Raw genomic sequence first — 17,800 nt, 5'->3', positions numbered from 1 at the left:
GCCGTGCAGATGAGTAAAAAATCACCTCCACTGCAGGAAAGGGAAATGAGGTATATTTGCCTAACACAGACTTTGGACAGGGCAACCTGCACATACATCACAAAAGGTGATGTATGCACACCATAAATGGTATACAAGGGACAGCAGTGTCCAGAAAGGGACAAGTAGAGATATTAGAGATGTCAGGCCCTGGCCCAAGATCTAGCAGGATTAAAAGAAGCTTACAGGTGCTCCGTCTATCAATATATTAGATTAAGTTTCCTTCCTCCTGTTTTATAAAACTGCTTTGTCAGAGGGGCATTTTCACTTATCAAGGGGAGTTGGATTCCAGGACCACAACACTGCTCCAGCTCTGAGTATGAAGAACCTGGCACCAGTGATTGCACCCTTGAACCAGCCCCTTGTTTTTATCAAAGGCTGGGACCATCATTTCGTAGAGATCAGATGTCTTTCTGTGGTCCTCTGTCCTGCTAACTGGGATGAGTATGGGAGGATGGTATTCCTTGATCACAAGCTTGGTTCCAAGCCCATTTTCGTGCACGTTTATCTTCTAATTTCTAAATGCTTTAAACTTTCCAGTCAATTGTGAGGATGATGCGGGTTTACCTGTGGTCTTAGAAGGAAACAATAGAAGCCAGAGAAAACCGGAATTTGGAAGTCTTTGTCATACAATCAACATCCTGCGGGTTGGAAGAGTCTAGTCCTGTGTGATCTTGTAGATATAGACCTTCCCTCACATATAGAAAGCAGAAGTGATAACCAGCCTTCCACACCTGTGAACACAGGCCTGCAAACCTATTTTCCAGGTTACTAAAGGTGTTAGCTAGGGCCAGCCCCAGGCAAAATGAGAGAACCTAAGAGGTTTGTCACAAGGAGTCCTGAGATAGGAGCCACAGTACCTGGATCCCCAATGCAGCATTAATTAGTTATATGACCCTAAACAACTCTTTCTCTTTTTTGAGCCTTGGTTTTCTCATGTGTAAAATGGGAGTAATAATAACACATTCAATATTTGAAGAGGAGAAAATGTAACGTTTTTAAACAGATCTAAAAACAAAACAGTCTCCAAGCTCTATGTCAGGGCCTGCCTTCCACATTCAAGCTCCTTCCCTTCTCCTTCCAGTTTCTTTCTTTCTCTCTCTCTCCCCCCACTGGCATAGCCAACAGTGCCTCAAGGCGGGAAATAAATCTAGTTAATTCCTAATAAAGTGTTAGTGCCATGGTTGACACTCCCCTTATGCCACTTTCATACTAATGAATGAATTTCTGGTTTTAGAATGTCGGATGTTAGCAAGAGACAGATTGCTTCTAAGAAGGTAGGAGAGGGACATGTGTGCGCACACACCTGTATGGAAAACGGAGGTGGCTGATCAGGTGTCCTTAGGTAGAAACCTCTCTAATAACCCAAAGACAGCATTTGGCTCTATCTATGCAAAGCTGGCTGTGCAGGGAGCCCTTTAAAACACTGGCCCACAGAAAATGTGAAATTCTCTCTCCTCTGCATCCTTGGTCTGCAGTGACACTGGCAGATGCTAAACTTCGGCCTGTCTAGAACAGTTAATTAGGTTATAGAGGCTGCCAAAAATCCCAAAGTCATCCTAAGAAAGTGCAACACTTGGAGATGTGAAGCAAAGGTCAGAAGACACAAACACTAATCTGATTTTTAAGAGAAACCACCAAATAGATGGGGGGTGGGGAGGGAGAAAGGAAAGAAACAGGTCCCTGACAGTCTGGCAACTTCTTATCAGTTTCTAATAAACAACTTGGAGATTAGGCATAAAGTGGTCCTGGCTCTTTTCTCCAGTAATAAATACTGCATATTTATAAAGGCTGATACTGTCATAGATACTGTATATTCATAACCTGGTCCGGAACGCTCTGTCCACACCTCCTGGGACATCAGGAACTCTCTCAGAGACCTCCTTCCCGCTGAAGGATGTTCCCACCTGGGAGTAATAAGGCTGGAGAGGGAAAGGAGATAATTTGCTAAATGGAATCAGTTGAACAAATGCCTGGGCATGTGCAAGGCTCCTTTATTGGTTGCATCAAATTATGACAGAGTAAGAACGGCTGACTGCCCCCTGGTTCTCAGTAGTGGAGAGGCAGCCTTAAAAACCCAGAGACCCAGTTCTTCCAAAAGGTTACCCCAGAAAGCATGTGCTGGGAATGGGGTGGGGTCAGAAAAGAAAACAGCAGTGCGTGGGACTTCACTGCCACCAGCAGGCCAGGAGGAGGTCAGGAGCTGCCTGCGGCAGAAGCCCCAGGTGGGGAGAGAGAAGACTTGCAGCCCAGCTGCCTTCACCCTGTGCCCAACCACCTCCTTGCCAATCTCAAAGATTTGTAAAAGCTGTTCTTCCTCTCTCAAAGACCGGAGTTTCTGCCCCAGAGCTCCAAATGCGGGCTCTGGAGACCAAATTGCAATTAAGGATCCAAACACGTCCTGTTCTCTTCCCCCAGCCCCACGTTACAATCACACTTTTAGTCTACGCGGTCCTCCTTCCCGTCCTGGAGCTGGCCGGGGCTCGGCAGGTGCAGCGAGCGCGCACCTGGGCCCCGCGGCGTCTCGCGTCACCCCGCGGTGGAGCAGCCCCTCGCCCCCCCCCCCCCCCAGCTCCAGGTAAGCGCAGGCCGCGTCCGCTCCGGCCACGTCGGAGCGGCGCCAGGTGGGGCCCACTCGCGCCTCGGCATCGCCTCGGAACGGCGGCCCGAGGCCCGGTGTGAGCTCTGGCGCCGCGTCCTCCGTCCCGGGCCACCTGCGCCGGGCGGGACCTTGCGCGGCCCCCGCCCCCCGGAGCCCCCAGACACCTGCCGGGCGGGGGCAGGAAGGAGCCTGGAGACCTCGGGAAGGCTTCCCGCCGAGATCCGCTCTTGGAAAGGTTCCGCGACCACGCGGCGAGGAGCACGTGAGCGGCGCGGCGCGGCGCGGCTATAAGAACCCCCGCGCGGCTGAGCGCGAGGCTGGCGGGCGGCGGCGGCGGCGGGGACGCTCCCTCCGGGACGCTCGGGACCCTCGGGGGCCGCGTTCGGGCGCGCGAGTAACTTCGAGGCGGGAGTTGCCGGCACGCAGGCGCGCTCCCGGGGATGCTCGGGGCTCGTCGGACCCCTGGGAGAGTCGGCGGAGTCGGCGGCATCGCGGGCTAGTCGCCTGCCCGCCCGCCCCCCGGCGCGGAGCCCGCCGCGGGCGCCCGGGACCGTCCCCGGAGGCGCCCGGGAGCCCATGGGCAGCCCGAGCCCCGCGCGCCCCCGCGCCCGCCGCCCCTGGAGCCGCCCCTGGAGCCGCGCCTGAGCCCGCGCCCCGCGCCCCGCGCCCCGCGCCCCGCGGGAGCAGGTGTCCGCGCCGGCGGGCCGCCCTCCGCGGATAAAGTTTGGCGGCTGGTTTCCGCTCGGTCCCGGCGGGCGCGGGCGGGGACATGGGCGCGGGCCGGGCGGCGGGCGCGGGCGCTTCTCCGCGCGCGTAGCCGCCGCCAGGCTGAGCGCCCTCCGGCCGCGGCGCTGAGCCCCGGGGGCGGCCCGGGGGCCCGGGGTCCGCATGGCCGCTGCGCGCCGGCCCGAGCTGTGCGCCCCGGAGCTCGCCGGCGGCGCCTCGGGCTCGGGGCGGCTCTGAGCCGCGCCGCCTGCGGGCACCGACCCGGCCGTTCCGCGGGGGCGCGGGCAGGAACCGAGACCAGGCGGCGGCGGCGGCGGCGGCGGCGGCGGCGGCTCCTCCTCCTCCCCGAGGGCGATGTGGCCGGCAGGTGCGGGCACCAGGCTGCCCTGTCCCCGGGACTCTGCGCTGCGGCGCGCGGCTTTCTGCGGGAACCTCTCCGCCCTGCCCACTCACCTCGTGCCCGCCGGCCGAAGCGTGCGGGTCTTCATCAGCGCCAACCCTGAAGGTGAGCCCCGGCGCTCGGGTCCGTCCGTCCGTCCGTCCGCCCCCCGCGGAGGCCGCGGCTGCCCCAGCGGAGCGCGCGGGGACGGCGCCGCAGCCACTCGCGCTCCCCCTGCTCGGGCCCCGGGCCCCGCGCCCTCGGCCGCCCCCGGGACACCCAGTGGCGCGCCCCTCCCCGGCCCGGGTGCTCCTCTAGCGCGAGCTCGGAAACGTCCGAGGCAGAGTAGCCGACGCTTCTGGAAGCTCATCCTGCGGCCCGGCCGCCCGTGCTCTCGCGGCGGGTTTCTCCCGCGGGGGTCTCGCCAGCGCGACGGGTGGCGCGCTCCGGCTCCGGCTCCGGCTCCCGCTCCGGCTCCCGCTCCGGCTCCCGAGGGAGGGCTCCCCGCGCCTGCCGCCCGTCCCCGGCGGGGCGGCGGAGGGAGCCCGGGGTTCCCTGGCGCCCGCAGACCGAAGGGCCGCGGAGGCTGAGCGGGAACCGGCGGCGAGGCCCCGGGCTGGGCGCGCGCTGGCCTCGGGGAGGCGCGCCGGGGTGGGCTGAGCTCCCTCGGGGTCCGCATGGCCTGCTCCCGCCGGCCCCGGGTGGGCGCCAGACGCAGACTTGGGGATCTGTGGGTGGGTCGTGCCCCCACCAACCCCCCTTTTTTGTTTTGCTCCACACCGCCTTTGAGTTCTAGGACTTGAACGGTAACTTTCGTTCCTTAGCAAGTGTAGGGCAAGGAGGATGCATTAGACTTAAACGGGGTCAGACTGCAGGAATTGCTCCTTTCTAGACAAAATGTTCGGCCCGCAGGAGAAGTTTGTAGGGGACTTTCTTAGGCTCTCTAACAGAAAAGGAAAAGGAGAAGTTAACAGTCATGAGATGCAGTCGTTTGCAAAAACCCAAGACTTGGTTGCTTGTGAAAAGCAGTTGGAGAGGACTACAAAGAGTAATTTTCTAAACTAGGTTTAACAAAGGAAGCTCAGGTGAAGTTTACTTATGACAAGGGGGTTGAGGAAAGGAGTTGATCGCTCCCAGTAATTCTAGAAGGAATCTATACTTTTGAGATGGGGGTACGACTGTCCTATAAAGTTTACAGCTCACTTTCACAGAATTGAATACTTCAGGAAGGCATTTAGGAAACTACTGTGCACTCTTTTAATATCCTCTTAAAATCTCAGGGATGGGAAAAAAAAAAATCTCAGGGATGTCTTCCAGGATTTTAACTTAAATCTGAATAAAGAAAACCATGGAGATGTGCAGGCTATTTAAAGGGTATGAAAATCTGCAACTTAAGGGTTCAGTGTTTTGCTTCTTTTATATGGTGCTGAAACATTTTATAGGTGGTTGAGAGAATTGTGTTAGAAAATGTTTAGTCTTAAAATTTTCAGTTCTAAGCTTAAAAGAAATCTCATGGGAAGTGTTTAAGTCTGCTGATGTAAAACCAAACTCCTGGTTTTCTTTAAATGTGTTGCTTCAAAGGAATGTGAGAATTTTAATATGATCAATAATTTTCCATTTAAACTTGTATTTCCTTTAAATAAAAAAACGATCATGAATTTGTCAGCTTAATATTGAATTAATATTTAAGATTAATGTCATTTTTAAGCTTGTACATGATTCTTCAAAATTTCAAGTTTCTTTAAAGTTTTACCATATATTAATCTTTGAGCAAACAGGAGGAGGGAGGCATGAACGGTTTATGTCTCCTGATCACCATTTGAGCTGGAGAGCTTGCTCATTGATCCAAAAGGACCAGAAATGTGACTTCTACCTAAGAAGTTGAAATAGGGGCAGCATCTCAAATTTTATTCAAATTGGAGAGTCGAGGGTATATTGAATAGAAGAGACAGAGATTTTTTTTTTTTTGACTTGTACATGAAACCTTGCAATCTTGGTAAATGCTCTATCAGAGGCAGCCCTTTACCACAACATTTTTATGGATGCAGTTCAGGAAGCAAATGGTTGTGTTTTGGCTTGATCCAGTATTAGATTCTTGGCCAATACCCAAGAGCCTCTCCACTGTCCAATTAAGACAAAGAACATTATGTCATGCTTTTCTTTACAAGTGGAAATCAATTTATGTTCTAAATAAAAGATGCTTTGTGTTGAATTCCTAGCAATATGTTTAAGAATCCAGCAAGGGTCTCCCTTAGATTATTGCATTAATAGGTATTGTTTTAAAAGGCTTCTATGGACTTTACCTATCAGTAGTAAAGGTAATATATGTCTTTTGAATGTAAAAATTACTTTCTCAAATGTTAGCTCATTCAGTATTTCTAATTTTGATTTCCATTGTCAAATCCTGTGAGGATGGTGGGCCAGAGGCTGTTCTCCCTGTTTTACAGATAAGGAAACTGAGGCTGTGCCTAGGGAAGCTACTTGCCTGCACTCCTTATAGCAGAGTGAAACAAGGTGAAGCCCCTTCAGGGGACTCAGAACCTCCCTCTTGATACTCTTTGGCCCAGCCTAGGTTCCTGCCAGATTTCTGTGAAGTATCTTATCCCTACATGGACAAGACAATCAGCTGGATCCAGTGGATGAGTGTTTTTCTTACTCTTGAATCCTGACAGCCAGAGCTGATAGCAGGAAGGGACCATGGCTGGCTGCCCTGACCCACTTCACTTATACCAAAAGGTAGTTTTAAGGGTATTCAAGGAAATTTCAGAATGTTCTGGACTCTAAGGGACTTGTTCCTGTCCAGAAGTTTATCTACATCTGGCCAATCCCTACCACATTAAAGGCACTGGAGAAGAACCAGTGTGTGTCAGGGTGGGGGGAGGGACAGGGGGAGTGATGGGAGGATGGGAATAGAGTTTTACCGGATTCTCTTACATAGATAGGCAATGGACTTCATCTAGTCCCACCTTCCACACAACATAGAAATAACATCTGTGGCATCCGTATTAATCCTTGGAAGTCTTCTTGTCATTTAGCCACTGTCTCTCTGCCAAGGATGGCACTTATACCTTCTTGAAACAATGATTCTAAAACACATATAAAATCTTCCACTGTGATTAGCCTTAATTGTTCTGTGAATATTCAAGAGGAGAGGAGCCAGCACAATTTTCTCCCTATGTTGAAATTCACTAGGGCCTAATAAGTAATCTCTTTGCCTCAAATCTTTTTTTTTTTTTTTTCCCCTTTCTTTGCCTCAATTCTTAACCAGTTTAAAACAAAGTTAAGTCTTAGCTTGGGCTGCTGCAACAAAATACCATAGACTAAGTGCCTTTCGCAACAAAATACTATAGACTAAGTGGCTTTGGCAGCTTATTCCTCACCGTTCTGGATACTGGCAAGGCCAAGATTGAGGTGTGGGTAGGTTTGGTTCCTGGAAAGGGGCCACTTTCTGGTTTGCAGTTGACCATCTTCCCACATGTGTCCTCACATGGCAAAAGACACAAGCTCTGGTTTTCCTTTTCTTTAGAAAGGATGCTAATCCCAGGACATCTGGGTGTTTGAGCATCTGCCTTTGGCTCAGGGTGTGATCCCAGGGTCCTGGAATGGAGTCCTCCGTCCTCCATGTGGAGCCTGCTTCTCCCTCTGCCTGTGTCTCTGCCCCTCTCTCTCTCTCTCTCTCATGAATAAATAAATAAAATCTTTAAAAACCATTTTTTTTTAAAAAAAAAAAGGATACTAATCCCATCCTAAAGACCTCATGTAAACCTAATTACATCCCAAAGGTCCCACCTCTGACTACCCTCACATTAGCTGTTAGGGCTTCAACACATGAAAGGGGGAGGGGCAGAAACATCAAGTCCATAACCTTCTGCCCCTGCATACCCCCAACAAATTCCTGTCCTTGTTGCATACAGATTCTGTTCATTCCCTCCCAACAACTCCAAAATTCTTGACCTGTTCCAGCAACAACACTAAAGTCTACACCCGACAGTCTCCTCTAAGTACAATCTAAATTTGCTATGGATGGAACTTCAGATATGATTTATCCTAAGGCAGGATTCTTTCCTGCTGTGAACCTGTGCTGTGAAACCAACATTATGTGCTTCCAAAATGGGATGGTGGGACAGGCATAGGGTTAGCGTTCTCATTCCAAAGAAAGATGAAGGGTCCCAAGTAAGTTCAAAACCTAGCAAGGCAAATACCATTTGGTCTTTGTTCTTAAGGCTCTTGGAATAAACCTCTTGGTTTTGAAGCTCTGCCTTCCATACCCCTAGGGTGGCAGTTCCACTTTTGTAACTCTCTGGGGAAGGAGTGGCCCACTGAGACTCTAAGAGGCTTTGGACCCATGCCGTCTGCCCTGTTGAAGCCCTGGTGATACCTTCCCCCAACCTTTATACCAAGGAGGCAGCCCCAATCTCCAGACCTCCTTTGGGGTCGTTCTTCCTTTGTCTTGAAGAATCACACATACGCTGATGAACAGCCAAATCATCTAGTCCTACAGGATCTAAGAAGTCTGTTGGCCTTCCTTCCTTTGAAACGGTCTCTGTCCTCCTCAGTTCCAGCTGACCTTGTTTATAGGGGTATAAACCATACTAATTTCCTCATCAAATGGTTGGTCAGCCATACCCTTGGTGTTCTTTTCAGAACAAGCTTTGTCATTTTTTTGTAATAGGGATAAGCTGAGCGTTTTCCAGATCTTTAAGTTCTGATTCTTTTTTGCTTAATTCCATTCTCAATTCCTCCCCTCGCCCCCCACCCCAATTTACTATAAGCACTCAGGAGGAACCAAGCCACCCCTTTATCCAGCTGCATGGCTTACAAGGACTACCTTCCACAAAACACTAGAGCACAGTTCAGCTACATTGGTGACTCCTTTACAACACTCCCCTTCCGTCTGTTGTGCAATAACACATCAATGGCCATATTCTTCTGTTCACGATTTCTGTATTTTCTAAGAAGATAGAAGCTTTCTCCACTTTCCTTTCTGAGCCCTCCACAGAATTGCCATTAACTGTCTCTTCGTGGCAATCTTGGCATTTTCTAGCTTGCACCTCCAGGCTCTACCCATTATTACCCTGTTCCAAAGCAGTTTTCAGATGTTTAGGTATTTGTTACAGCCGCATCCACTTCTTGGGACCAAAATCTGTCTTCATTTCATAGAGTTGCCATAGTATTTCGCACAAAGTGGATTTTAAAGAAAAGAAATTTATGGTCTCATGAATCTGGAGCTAAAAGTCCAAAAACAAGGTGTCAGCAGGGTCATGGCTCTCAGGAAGAGTCCTTCCTGGTCTCTTTCTAGCGTCAGTAGCTTCTGGTGGTCCTTGATGTACCTTGGCTTGTAGCTTTGTCACCCCAGGTCTTCCTCCATGGTCATAGGGAAGGAGGTCATGTCATCATGTGGTGGAAAGAGAATTGTATCTTGTCCTCCTTTTATAAAGATAGTAATCCCATCATGGAGGCCCACCCTCATGACCTTGTCCGTACCTAATTACCTCCCCAAGGTCTCACCTCAGGATACCATCACTTTTGGCGTTGGGGCTTCAACATATGAATTTAGGGGAACATAACCATTGACTCTATAACAGGTAAAGTCTAATATAGAAAGAAGGCTGCGTGATGCCTTTATTACTGCTAAAAACTGATGCAAGCTCATATTCCTTTGTCATCTTTTGGGCCAGATGTGATTTTGGAATTCCATATTTTTTTAGGTTTTAGAAGAAAATGGTGCATGTGCTGTTGATTATTTAGGGTCTGGGGTAACACCCCATAATATGAATATGTCTATGAGGAAACTTTATTCTACATCAGTGTTCTACTTTCTGCAGTGCTGGAAGGTTTTTATCTGCATTGTCCTATATGGTAGCATGAGTTAAATTGGGCTGTTGAGGCTTTGAAATGTGGCTGGTATGACTAAGAATCTGAATTTGTAGTAGAGTATCTAATTTAAATGTAAGTAGGTACAATGAGGCTACTGGCTACCACAGGCAACACAGAGCTCTAAGTGGAGAAACCAGGACTTCATCTGTAGTTTCATGTCTGTTAAGGTCAGGTTTTTGTGACTCAGGTCACTTAAGGTTTTGCTGCCAGATGAATTGGGGAAAATTTTTTGTTTTCAGTGCTTTGAGGATTTTGGAAGTGCAGGTAAGGACTGTGGACCTGTCTGAGGGGGGAATATGGCTTTTTCCTTTAGGCAAGTAGGGTTTTCTAGTACTGAACCTCAGGATTCCTTGAACTTACTACCCCCACCCCCACCCCTGCCCCAGTCACTCAGCAATGCACAGGGCGTAAACCTGTCCCTTCCCCCAACTGCTGGACAGAGTTGACCCTTTTACTATTGAAGACATGGAGGAGCAGAGAAGAATGACAGGTTCACTTACAAGAGAGAACGAAGGGCCTGGGCCATTTGTGTTCAGATTTTCCTTCCAAATGCATCCCTCTGATTAAGACACTTCCCCCTGAGAAGTACATAATGGCCCTGTCCAGAGCTACTGTGCTCCTGGATTTCCCTCTGTGTGTTGGGAGACATTGGAGAAAAAGATGCTCCCTGACACCTACTTTTGCACATTTTCCTCACCCAGTCTGATTTATGCACTGGTCATCTTTGAGAATCATGCACATCTGTCCACAGCATTAATGATCAGATGCCTTTCCCATTTCCACTTAGACTTTGTCCTCTGCATGTCTTTGTATCTTCCTGAACACTCTTCCTCTATACCTTTGGGGTCTTGGTAGGAAAGCTTGTTCTCCATTTTGACACAAGCCACAGTAAAGAGAGAAGTATTTTCCCTACATTGCTGCAACCAGTATGTATTTTACTGTAGCTTCTGCTCCAAGGCACTAGACAGAAAGATGTGCATCAAGAAATTCATACGGAAGCTGTGAATACTCTTCACTGTGTTCCTCTTACCTTCCCTATAATGCTAATTATTTCTAAGGCTCCCAGTTATTTTTCATAGTTTTGTGAGTAATTAGAAAAAATACAATTAACACAGCAAAATCCTATCTATATGGGGGTGTGTGCGCGCGCGCACACACACACACACACTCACAGCTGTTTGATGCCTCAGAAACGTCTTAAAGAAGAATATACTGAACCGTTATCCTATGATAAGTGCACATAACACTTATAATGCATTCTGAAATTGTAGAGGTTGTGTCTTCAAGTCCTTGAACAAATGTTATTCAGGCAGCAGAAAATGCTAGATACAGGTGCAGACTGCGTAGCCGGACTGCCTGCGTTTGCCTCCTCAATCCACCATTTGATGCTGTGGTTCTTTAGCAGGTTGCTTGGTTACTCTTTTCTCAGTTTTCTAATCTGTAGAAGAGAACCCACAGGAGTGCCTGCCTTGCAGGGTCACTGAATGAGTATTGTAAAGCGCTTAGAATAGTGCTGGGCACATAGTAAACATGAAATCTGTGTTTGCATTTATTATCCTTATTATTTTCATTACTAGTTTCTGCTGTGATCCAGACACTGTGCAGGTATGGAAAGATTAAAAAGGCATTTCCTGCCCTTGAGGAAATGCAGTTGTAGGGGCGTATCAGTTAGAATTCCATAGTAAAACCAGAACCACTCCAGATTCTTCAGGGATCCCAGCAGTCCCAAAACTCATTGTAAGAATCCAGTCAGTGAGTAAAAGGGTCAGCACTGGGCATTTAGGTCACCTTGCCAAAGCTGTCCCCTAGAGGTCTGGAAACTGTAGAAGCCACTGCCAGTTATCCTTGCTGCATACCGGGTAGCTGGCCAGATTCTACAAACACGCACATCTGCTGAAACCACACGTCAGCCACCACAACTCACGGCAGAAGAACTTCCCCTGTGCCCTTGCTGCCCAGGCCTCATGCAGACACGCCCCCCTGGCAGAACCAGAATTGCCCCTGGACCCTTGCAGCAGGTAAGTCTGGGAACTTCCAGACTTCCAGCCCTTATACCGCAGGGAGAGAATGACAAGAAGTGCTAATGGATGCTCAATACCAAGAAACAGTATCTGGTCCAGGGAGAAGAAGGCACACTTTGACTTACTCAACCAGGAAATATTCATGAAGCACCTCCTGCATGTGGAGGGCCGTTCTGGTGCTTAGCATACAGCAGTGACAAAACAGGCAGGTCTCTGTTCTCGTGCAGTTGACGTAAATAGTGTATGTGTTGAGTACCATGCTAAAGATATGAGCATGGCATTAAAGTGACAGGAGGCGTAAGCCAGCATGGAGCTCAGAATGCCGGTTGGGAGGCTCCCCAGAGGACCAAAGAGAGCCAGGTGTAAACGCTCTCCTACATGGTAATCAAATATGAGGCAAATGATGAGGAGATCTCTGCAGGATATAGAAAGAGATGATCATTATTCAATGAAGAGCTTTTATCCCTTCAAACAAGAGAGTGGAGCTGATGTCTTGAGGTGATACTACCACTTGTCCCTTAAAGGTGGCTCATTCAGAATGACATGTGAAAGAAAGCAGGGCTTGGAGTGTAGAGTACACTCTACAAATAGATTGTGACTTTATGGTTTAGTAAATCATCTACAGCTCTTTTAAAAATCTTGTCACACTGTAGCCATGACACCATTTGCTGTTTTAAAGGGTGTGTGGCAAATTTGCATTTTATTTGTTTCAGTTGTCTGCAGCTTATTGTTAACTTATTTGTTCCGGTTCTCACAGTTCTGTACCTGCCTGGGAATTGGATCAGGGCTTGGCCTGCAGAAGACAAGTAGCTCTGTTCCACTGAGCCATTGGCTCCAGTGGCTCAGTTGACTCGTTCAGCTCAGCCTGGGTGGAACTGGGCTGGAAGGTTCAAGGCGGCTGCACTCTGTCTGGCACCTAACGTGTCCTCCGTGAGGGCTTGCTCTCCAGCTTTTCTTGTCATTCAGGAATCTAGCCCAGGATTCATTGTAGGGGATTGGCTACTCTAGAGAAAGGAAATGGAAGCTAGCAGGTCTCTTAAGTCCCTGGAAGTCCTAGGATGTCATTTTCCCGTGTTCTTTGTCTGCAAGTCCTAGACTAGCCCAGATTCAGAGGGAGAGGAAATAGGTCTTTGTATGAGGAGAGGCAGGTGCATATGGGGGGGGAGGGAATTAATGGTAGCCAATTTTGAAAGCTACCAAAACTCCAGTTATATTGTGTAGTTTCTTTGGCTTTTGTCATAATTAGGTTAGGAGAAAATCCATGAAAAGTGAGGAAACTAGTGCCCTGGCATATAGCAAGTGCCCAACAGTGTTAACAGTTGTGACGATCACAGTTGAGTTTTGACTCCATCCACAGTACTCTTCTAGAACCTTCCATATTCTAATCTGAGAAGAACCAGAGTCTGCAAATAGGTAAAAATACCACCATCTTTACTAGAAAGGTAATAATGGAGAGTATTTTTTGTGCTGCCGAATACTAGACATCAGAATTAGACATTCTTTGACCCCCACACTGGTAGGGATTGGCCTCCAGGGTGGGGTCTGCCCCAAAAAAACATTGAGCCTGGAGAAGAGAGTATGACCCATATTCTGTGTGGACAGGTAAGTTCCTGGTGGAAGGAGTAAGTAGGTGGGCTGAGCTTGCCTGCTTTACTTTTCCCATATTTTCAGTCAAATAAGTCATCCTTTCAACCCTCTCATCCCCATTCCAGGAAGGGATCTCATGCTCCAGAAGAAACCCTCAGAGGAAGAAGCTGAGGTTTCTTCCCTAACCTAAATCTTTACCTATTTCAGTTTTAACATTTGTACACAGTGAGATCCTTTAATTATCAAAGATCATTTACATCATGTATCTAGTTTGACATAACCCAAATTATATCACAGCCAATATCTGATACAAGGGAAGACAGTAAGCTATAAGGTGTGACATAGTTTGTATGCAGTAATAGGAACTACATCAGCTATCAGTGTCAGCTTCATTAGGTAAGGGCTTCACAAGGCCTTGGGAAAAGTTACTTCATCTCTCTAGAAATAGTAAGTTGTTTTAAACCACTAAGTTTTGATACTGGGTAGTTTGATACACAACAATAGACAACTGAAAAAAATAAAGTGCACCCTTGCAAACACCCTTTAAAATGACAAATGACACAATTCCTACAGTGTAACGGGAATGCATCTACAGGGTAATTGGGATTGATAAAGTAGGCTCAGAGTTCTTTTCAACCCAAAACATCCTAGAAGTTTTGTCCTTCATGGTCATGTGATTTAAATCAATGTAAAACTTGGGAGTAGTTCAACAATATACATACATGCTGAGTTATAGACAGTCACTCTAGAAGAAAGTCTGGTGCTCCTAACTAAAAAACAGACACCTTCATATTGCTTCTTCAGAGCTTCCTCTTTCATCCTATTTTTTATTGAAATCAAACAGGATTCATTCTGCAAATTAAAGTAAGTAGGCTAATATGGAATTAGAAAAAGGATCTGTGGTAGGAAGTTAATAAAAGGATAGAAACAACAGCTTTGGATGCAATTCAAAGGGAATAATACCCACTTCTAATGAAATGCTTCCTGGAAATCTCATTTTCGATCCAAAATATTTCCTTGGCTTTAACATGGGTACACTCAAAACAAAGAGCAAAGCCCAGATGCCAGGTGTCTTGTTCCAAGAGTGATGACAGTCTAACTCAGAAATGAAACCACAAAATTAGAAGGAGGTCTTTCATAATGCTTATCTGATCCATTATGGATAGTGTCAGAGAGATTCTTGCCGCTGAATAGATTCCCTTCAGAATTTATTCTAAGCATCACTGGCAGTATTTATTAGATCTCCATTGTGTACAGCTGAACTCCTCTCACTAGTTGTTGTGGAGAGAGACAGAGAAAGTACAAGATTCGTGCTATCTTCATTCTTTAAGTTCCTGCAGCTAGGAGGCAGGACAAGCACAGCTACCAGAAACACACTGTGGATGATTCCAAAGGCCACTTGGAATAATTAGAATGGAACTGTGGTGTCCGATATCCCGGTCAGGCACAAGCTGGTCAAATTTAGTCAAAAGGGAAAGACTGGGTTGTGTCAAATATAAGATCTAGACCTCGGTACCGTCATGGAGTGGCTGCTGGGAAAACTGGGCCAGCTGTCAATGATGAGAATAAGTCTAGTTCCAAAAGGAAGGTGCGGTTTTTGAAGAGAAATCATTTGTTGCCATAGAGTTGAGCAAAGAAGCTTAGTGAGCACATGTATGCTGAAATTTAATTTCCTCAAGTGTCAGAAACTTAGAGGAGTTTACACAGATAATAACTGGAGGGGTTTGGGCAGGTGGAAAGTATGAAAGTAGAGGGAAAGTTTGGGCACGGGACTGCCATCCTGAGATAGGGAGTGTGTGGGGAGGGAGTAGGGGTGGCAAGAAGCATCTGGCAAAACCAAGGCAGGATCCCAGCCCCTAGTCATAAGGTGGGACTGAGGTCCTGGGACAAGGTGCAGGCTCCTGTTGGGACCGGAACCCAAGGCCAAGGCTATAGCTGCTGCCTGAGTGATCCAATCCTGAGTCTCAGAGGGTTGAGAATATAGGAAAGTAATAGTAAATATTTCCTGGCTGATAATAGCCAGCACTGTAGGTGGCGGGAAGTATAGTTCTGAATATCTCAGAGAAAAGATGCAGGGGCTAGGCAGCAGGAAGCCTGTTCAATGAAAACAAGGAATTCAAAACAATGTTTGAGAGATTAGAAAGACTTGATTGTCCTAGTTGAAGACAATGAGGTGTTCCAGAAAGAGGGAAGAGGATATATCCTGGAAGTCCAGTTACTCTGATTGCTTAATCATTAGTGGCGACTAAAATGTTCTGCAGCCACAAATGTGTTGGGACCACATCCGTGCTCAATGGGAAAGAGAACAGAGATTGATTAGTAATGTTTCCTGTGGGTGAAGAATGGAGTGTGCTCTTGTTTCGTGCAGGGAATTTGCAACTGTGAACACTTGGAAGGGGGGGTGGGGTTTTTTGGTTTGGTTCCTTTGGCCAAAGCAAAAGATGACAAAGCCAGAGTGAAATAAGAAAAATTGAGAAGTGAGAAATTTTCTTGACCAAATGATAGAACTAATAGAATCACCACTTTCTAAAGAAGGAAAAATGTGCTGAGGCTGTAAAATAGGCTGAAAATCTACTTGCATGTTGATAGAACCTGCATACTAGTTAGTTGCTAAGGAAAGGAAGTAGTTCAAGCAGATAATCTAACCCAGTTGACAGGATTCTAGAATATTCTCTAATTACAATGGAATTCAGGGCCACCTGGGTGACTCAGTCAGTTGGTTGAACATCAGACTCTGTTTCGACTGAGGTCGTGATCTCAGGGTCCTGGAATAGAGCCAGCAGGCTCAGCACAGGGTCTATTTGTCCCTCTCCCTCTGCTCCTTCCCCACCCCCCCCCCTGCATGTATGCATGCACTCTTCTCTCTCTCATATAAATCAATAAAATCTTTTTTTAAGAAATGGAATTCAGAAACCTCTGAGGTCACTCTGATAAAAAGCGATGAAGTTAATCAAGACTATCAAATGTTCAAGGAAAAGAGTAAATCTGAGAACACTAAAAAGACCTGAAAATAGAGTTCCCTTTTAAGCCAAGGTCTCTATTCAGAAGCCTGAATAATCTACATGGAGAAGCAGTTGCAGTAACAATAAGGAGAATTTGTAGGAAAAATAGGAAAAGACGCAGACCTTCCCACCTCGGAGGGTTTGCTGTTCGGGGGCATTCATCTGCAAAGTCATGGGGAAATGTGAAAGCATTCATACAATAGGAATTTCACAATTTAATCAAATCACTGTTGCACCTGAAATCTTACGCGGTATGGGGGGTTTTGTCACAAGGCCCTTAAGTATTTTGGCATGCAACCCACTGAAAGGAGAATCTATGATTTCTTAGATTGGGGATCTCCGGCTGCTGTTGGCCAATAGAAAATGGAAGAAGTGGCACTGCGCAGGTCCCTGGGCCCAGATTTTTAGAAGCTGACCACTTCCACTTTCTGTTTTCGGAAACACTTGTTCTTCAGAACCCAGACACCCCATGGAGACACCCCTAAGAGAGAAGCAGCAAGCCAGCACCACCTTGCCAGAGAGGAGGATGCATTGTCTTGGAAGTGGACCTCTGCTCACATGTTGAGCTCTCCCAGCTAAGGCCTTGTGGAGCAGAGACAAGCTACCCTTCCCTGCTGAACCCCTGCCAACATTGCAGATTCCAGGGGAAGGCGCATGTTGTTCTAAGCCAATGATTTTGATTTTTTATGCAGCAATAGAGAAATTAGTAAAATAAAACAAATGCATTATAGTGTACTGGCTAAGGTGAAAGAACTGGAGGGCTAGAGTGGGTTTTGAATTCTGAGATTTGTTATAAATTTGTGTAAAGTATTTAATCTCCTCAGGCTTCATTGTCCTTTTTGAAAGTTGTACATAATAATGACTACCTTATGAAATTATTGTGGGAAATCTATGAAATGCCCAAGCAACTAAAACAATGCCGGAAAGATAGCAAGGACTCAAAAGTTTCTAGGTCAGAATCTGTTAAAAGCCCTAGAAGATGAAAGAAAAGACATAGAAGGGTTTCAAGTGAATGAGAATTACTCGAATAAGTTGTCTTTGTGAATTGTGGAATGAAATGGTCATTATTTCCAGATTATGCCATCCACATAATCACATATGCTTTTAGCTTTAGGCGACTATATAAAAACACCATTTTTAAATGATGGTTTAACACATAAAAATGAATTCATCCCACATTATAAGGTATTAAGTTAATAAGTTCCATCTCTAAATAATAGAGCAGAACTACATGTTTTTAAAAATTAGCCCCCAATACTCTTTTAATACCATGAATAACAAGCAGATTTCAATAAAATGACATTCAGACAGAAGAAAAAGATAGCACTTCCACCTTTTAATGTAAGGTGTGCTCTGATCTTACGCTAAATACCTTAATTTCTTTCATACATAAAGAATCCCTTAAAAAAAAAAGGAATCCCTTTAATGTTGCTTTAAATCTATGTAAAGTCTTGTCCTTTTTTCCAACTCCTGTTAATCTTTTAGACTTAGACCTTGATGCACAGTTTGCTGTGATGTTTCAAAGCACATGTGGTGCCCACATTCGTGAGAAAGGCCATTCTTCATA

The 17,800-nt window shown here is 46.8% G+C and overlaps 1 protein-coding gene across 2 annotated transcripts in view; it reads left to right on the top strand.

Annotated features, from left to right (window-relative positions):
* Positions 1–3,586: 3,586 nt before the first annotated feature.
* The window catches only part of NWD2 (NACHT and WD repeat domain containing 2), a 174,723-nt gene continuing 160,509 nt past the window's right edge, over positions 3,587–17,800 (top strand). For both annotated transcript variants that reach the window (XR_013369338.1, XM_077879801.1), the window contains exon 1: positions 3,587–3,872. Coding sequence is in view for 1 of the 2 variants with exons in the window: in XM_077879801.1 (XP_077735927.1) it covers positions 3,722–3,872 (151 nt within the window). In the remaining variant the exon portion in view is untranslated. The remainder of the gene's footprint in view (positions 3,873–17,800) is intronic.

This window comes from Canis aureus, chromosome 2, assembly GCF_053574225.1.
Source record: "Canis aureus isolate CA01 chromosome 2, VMU_Caureus_v.1.0, whole genome shotgun sequence".
Classification (NCBI taxonomy): domain Eukaryota; kingdom Metazoa; phylum Chordata; class Mammalia; order Carnivora; family Canidae; genus Canis; species Canis aureus.
Note: the sequence above shows the minus strand (reverse complement) of the source record. Positions and strands in the feature narration are given on the sequence as shown.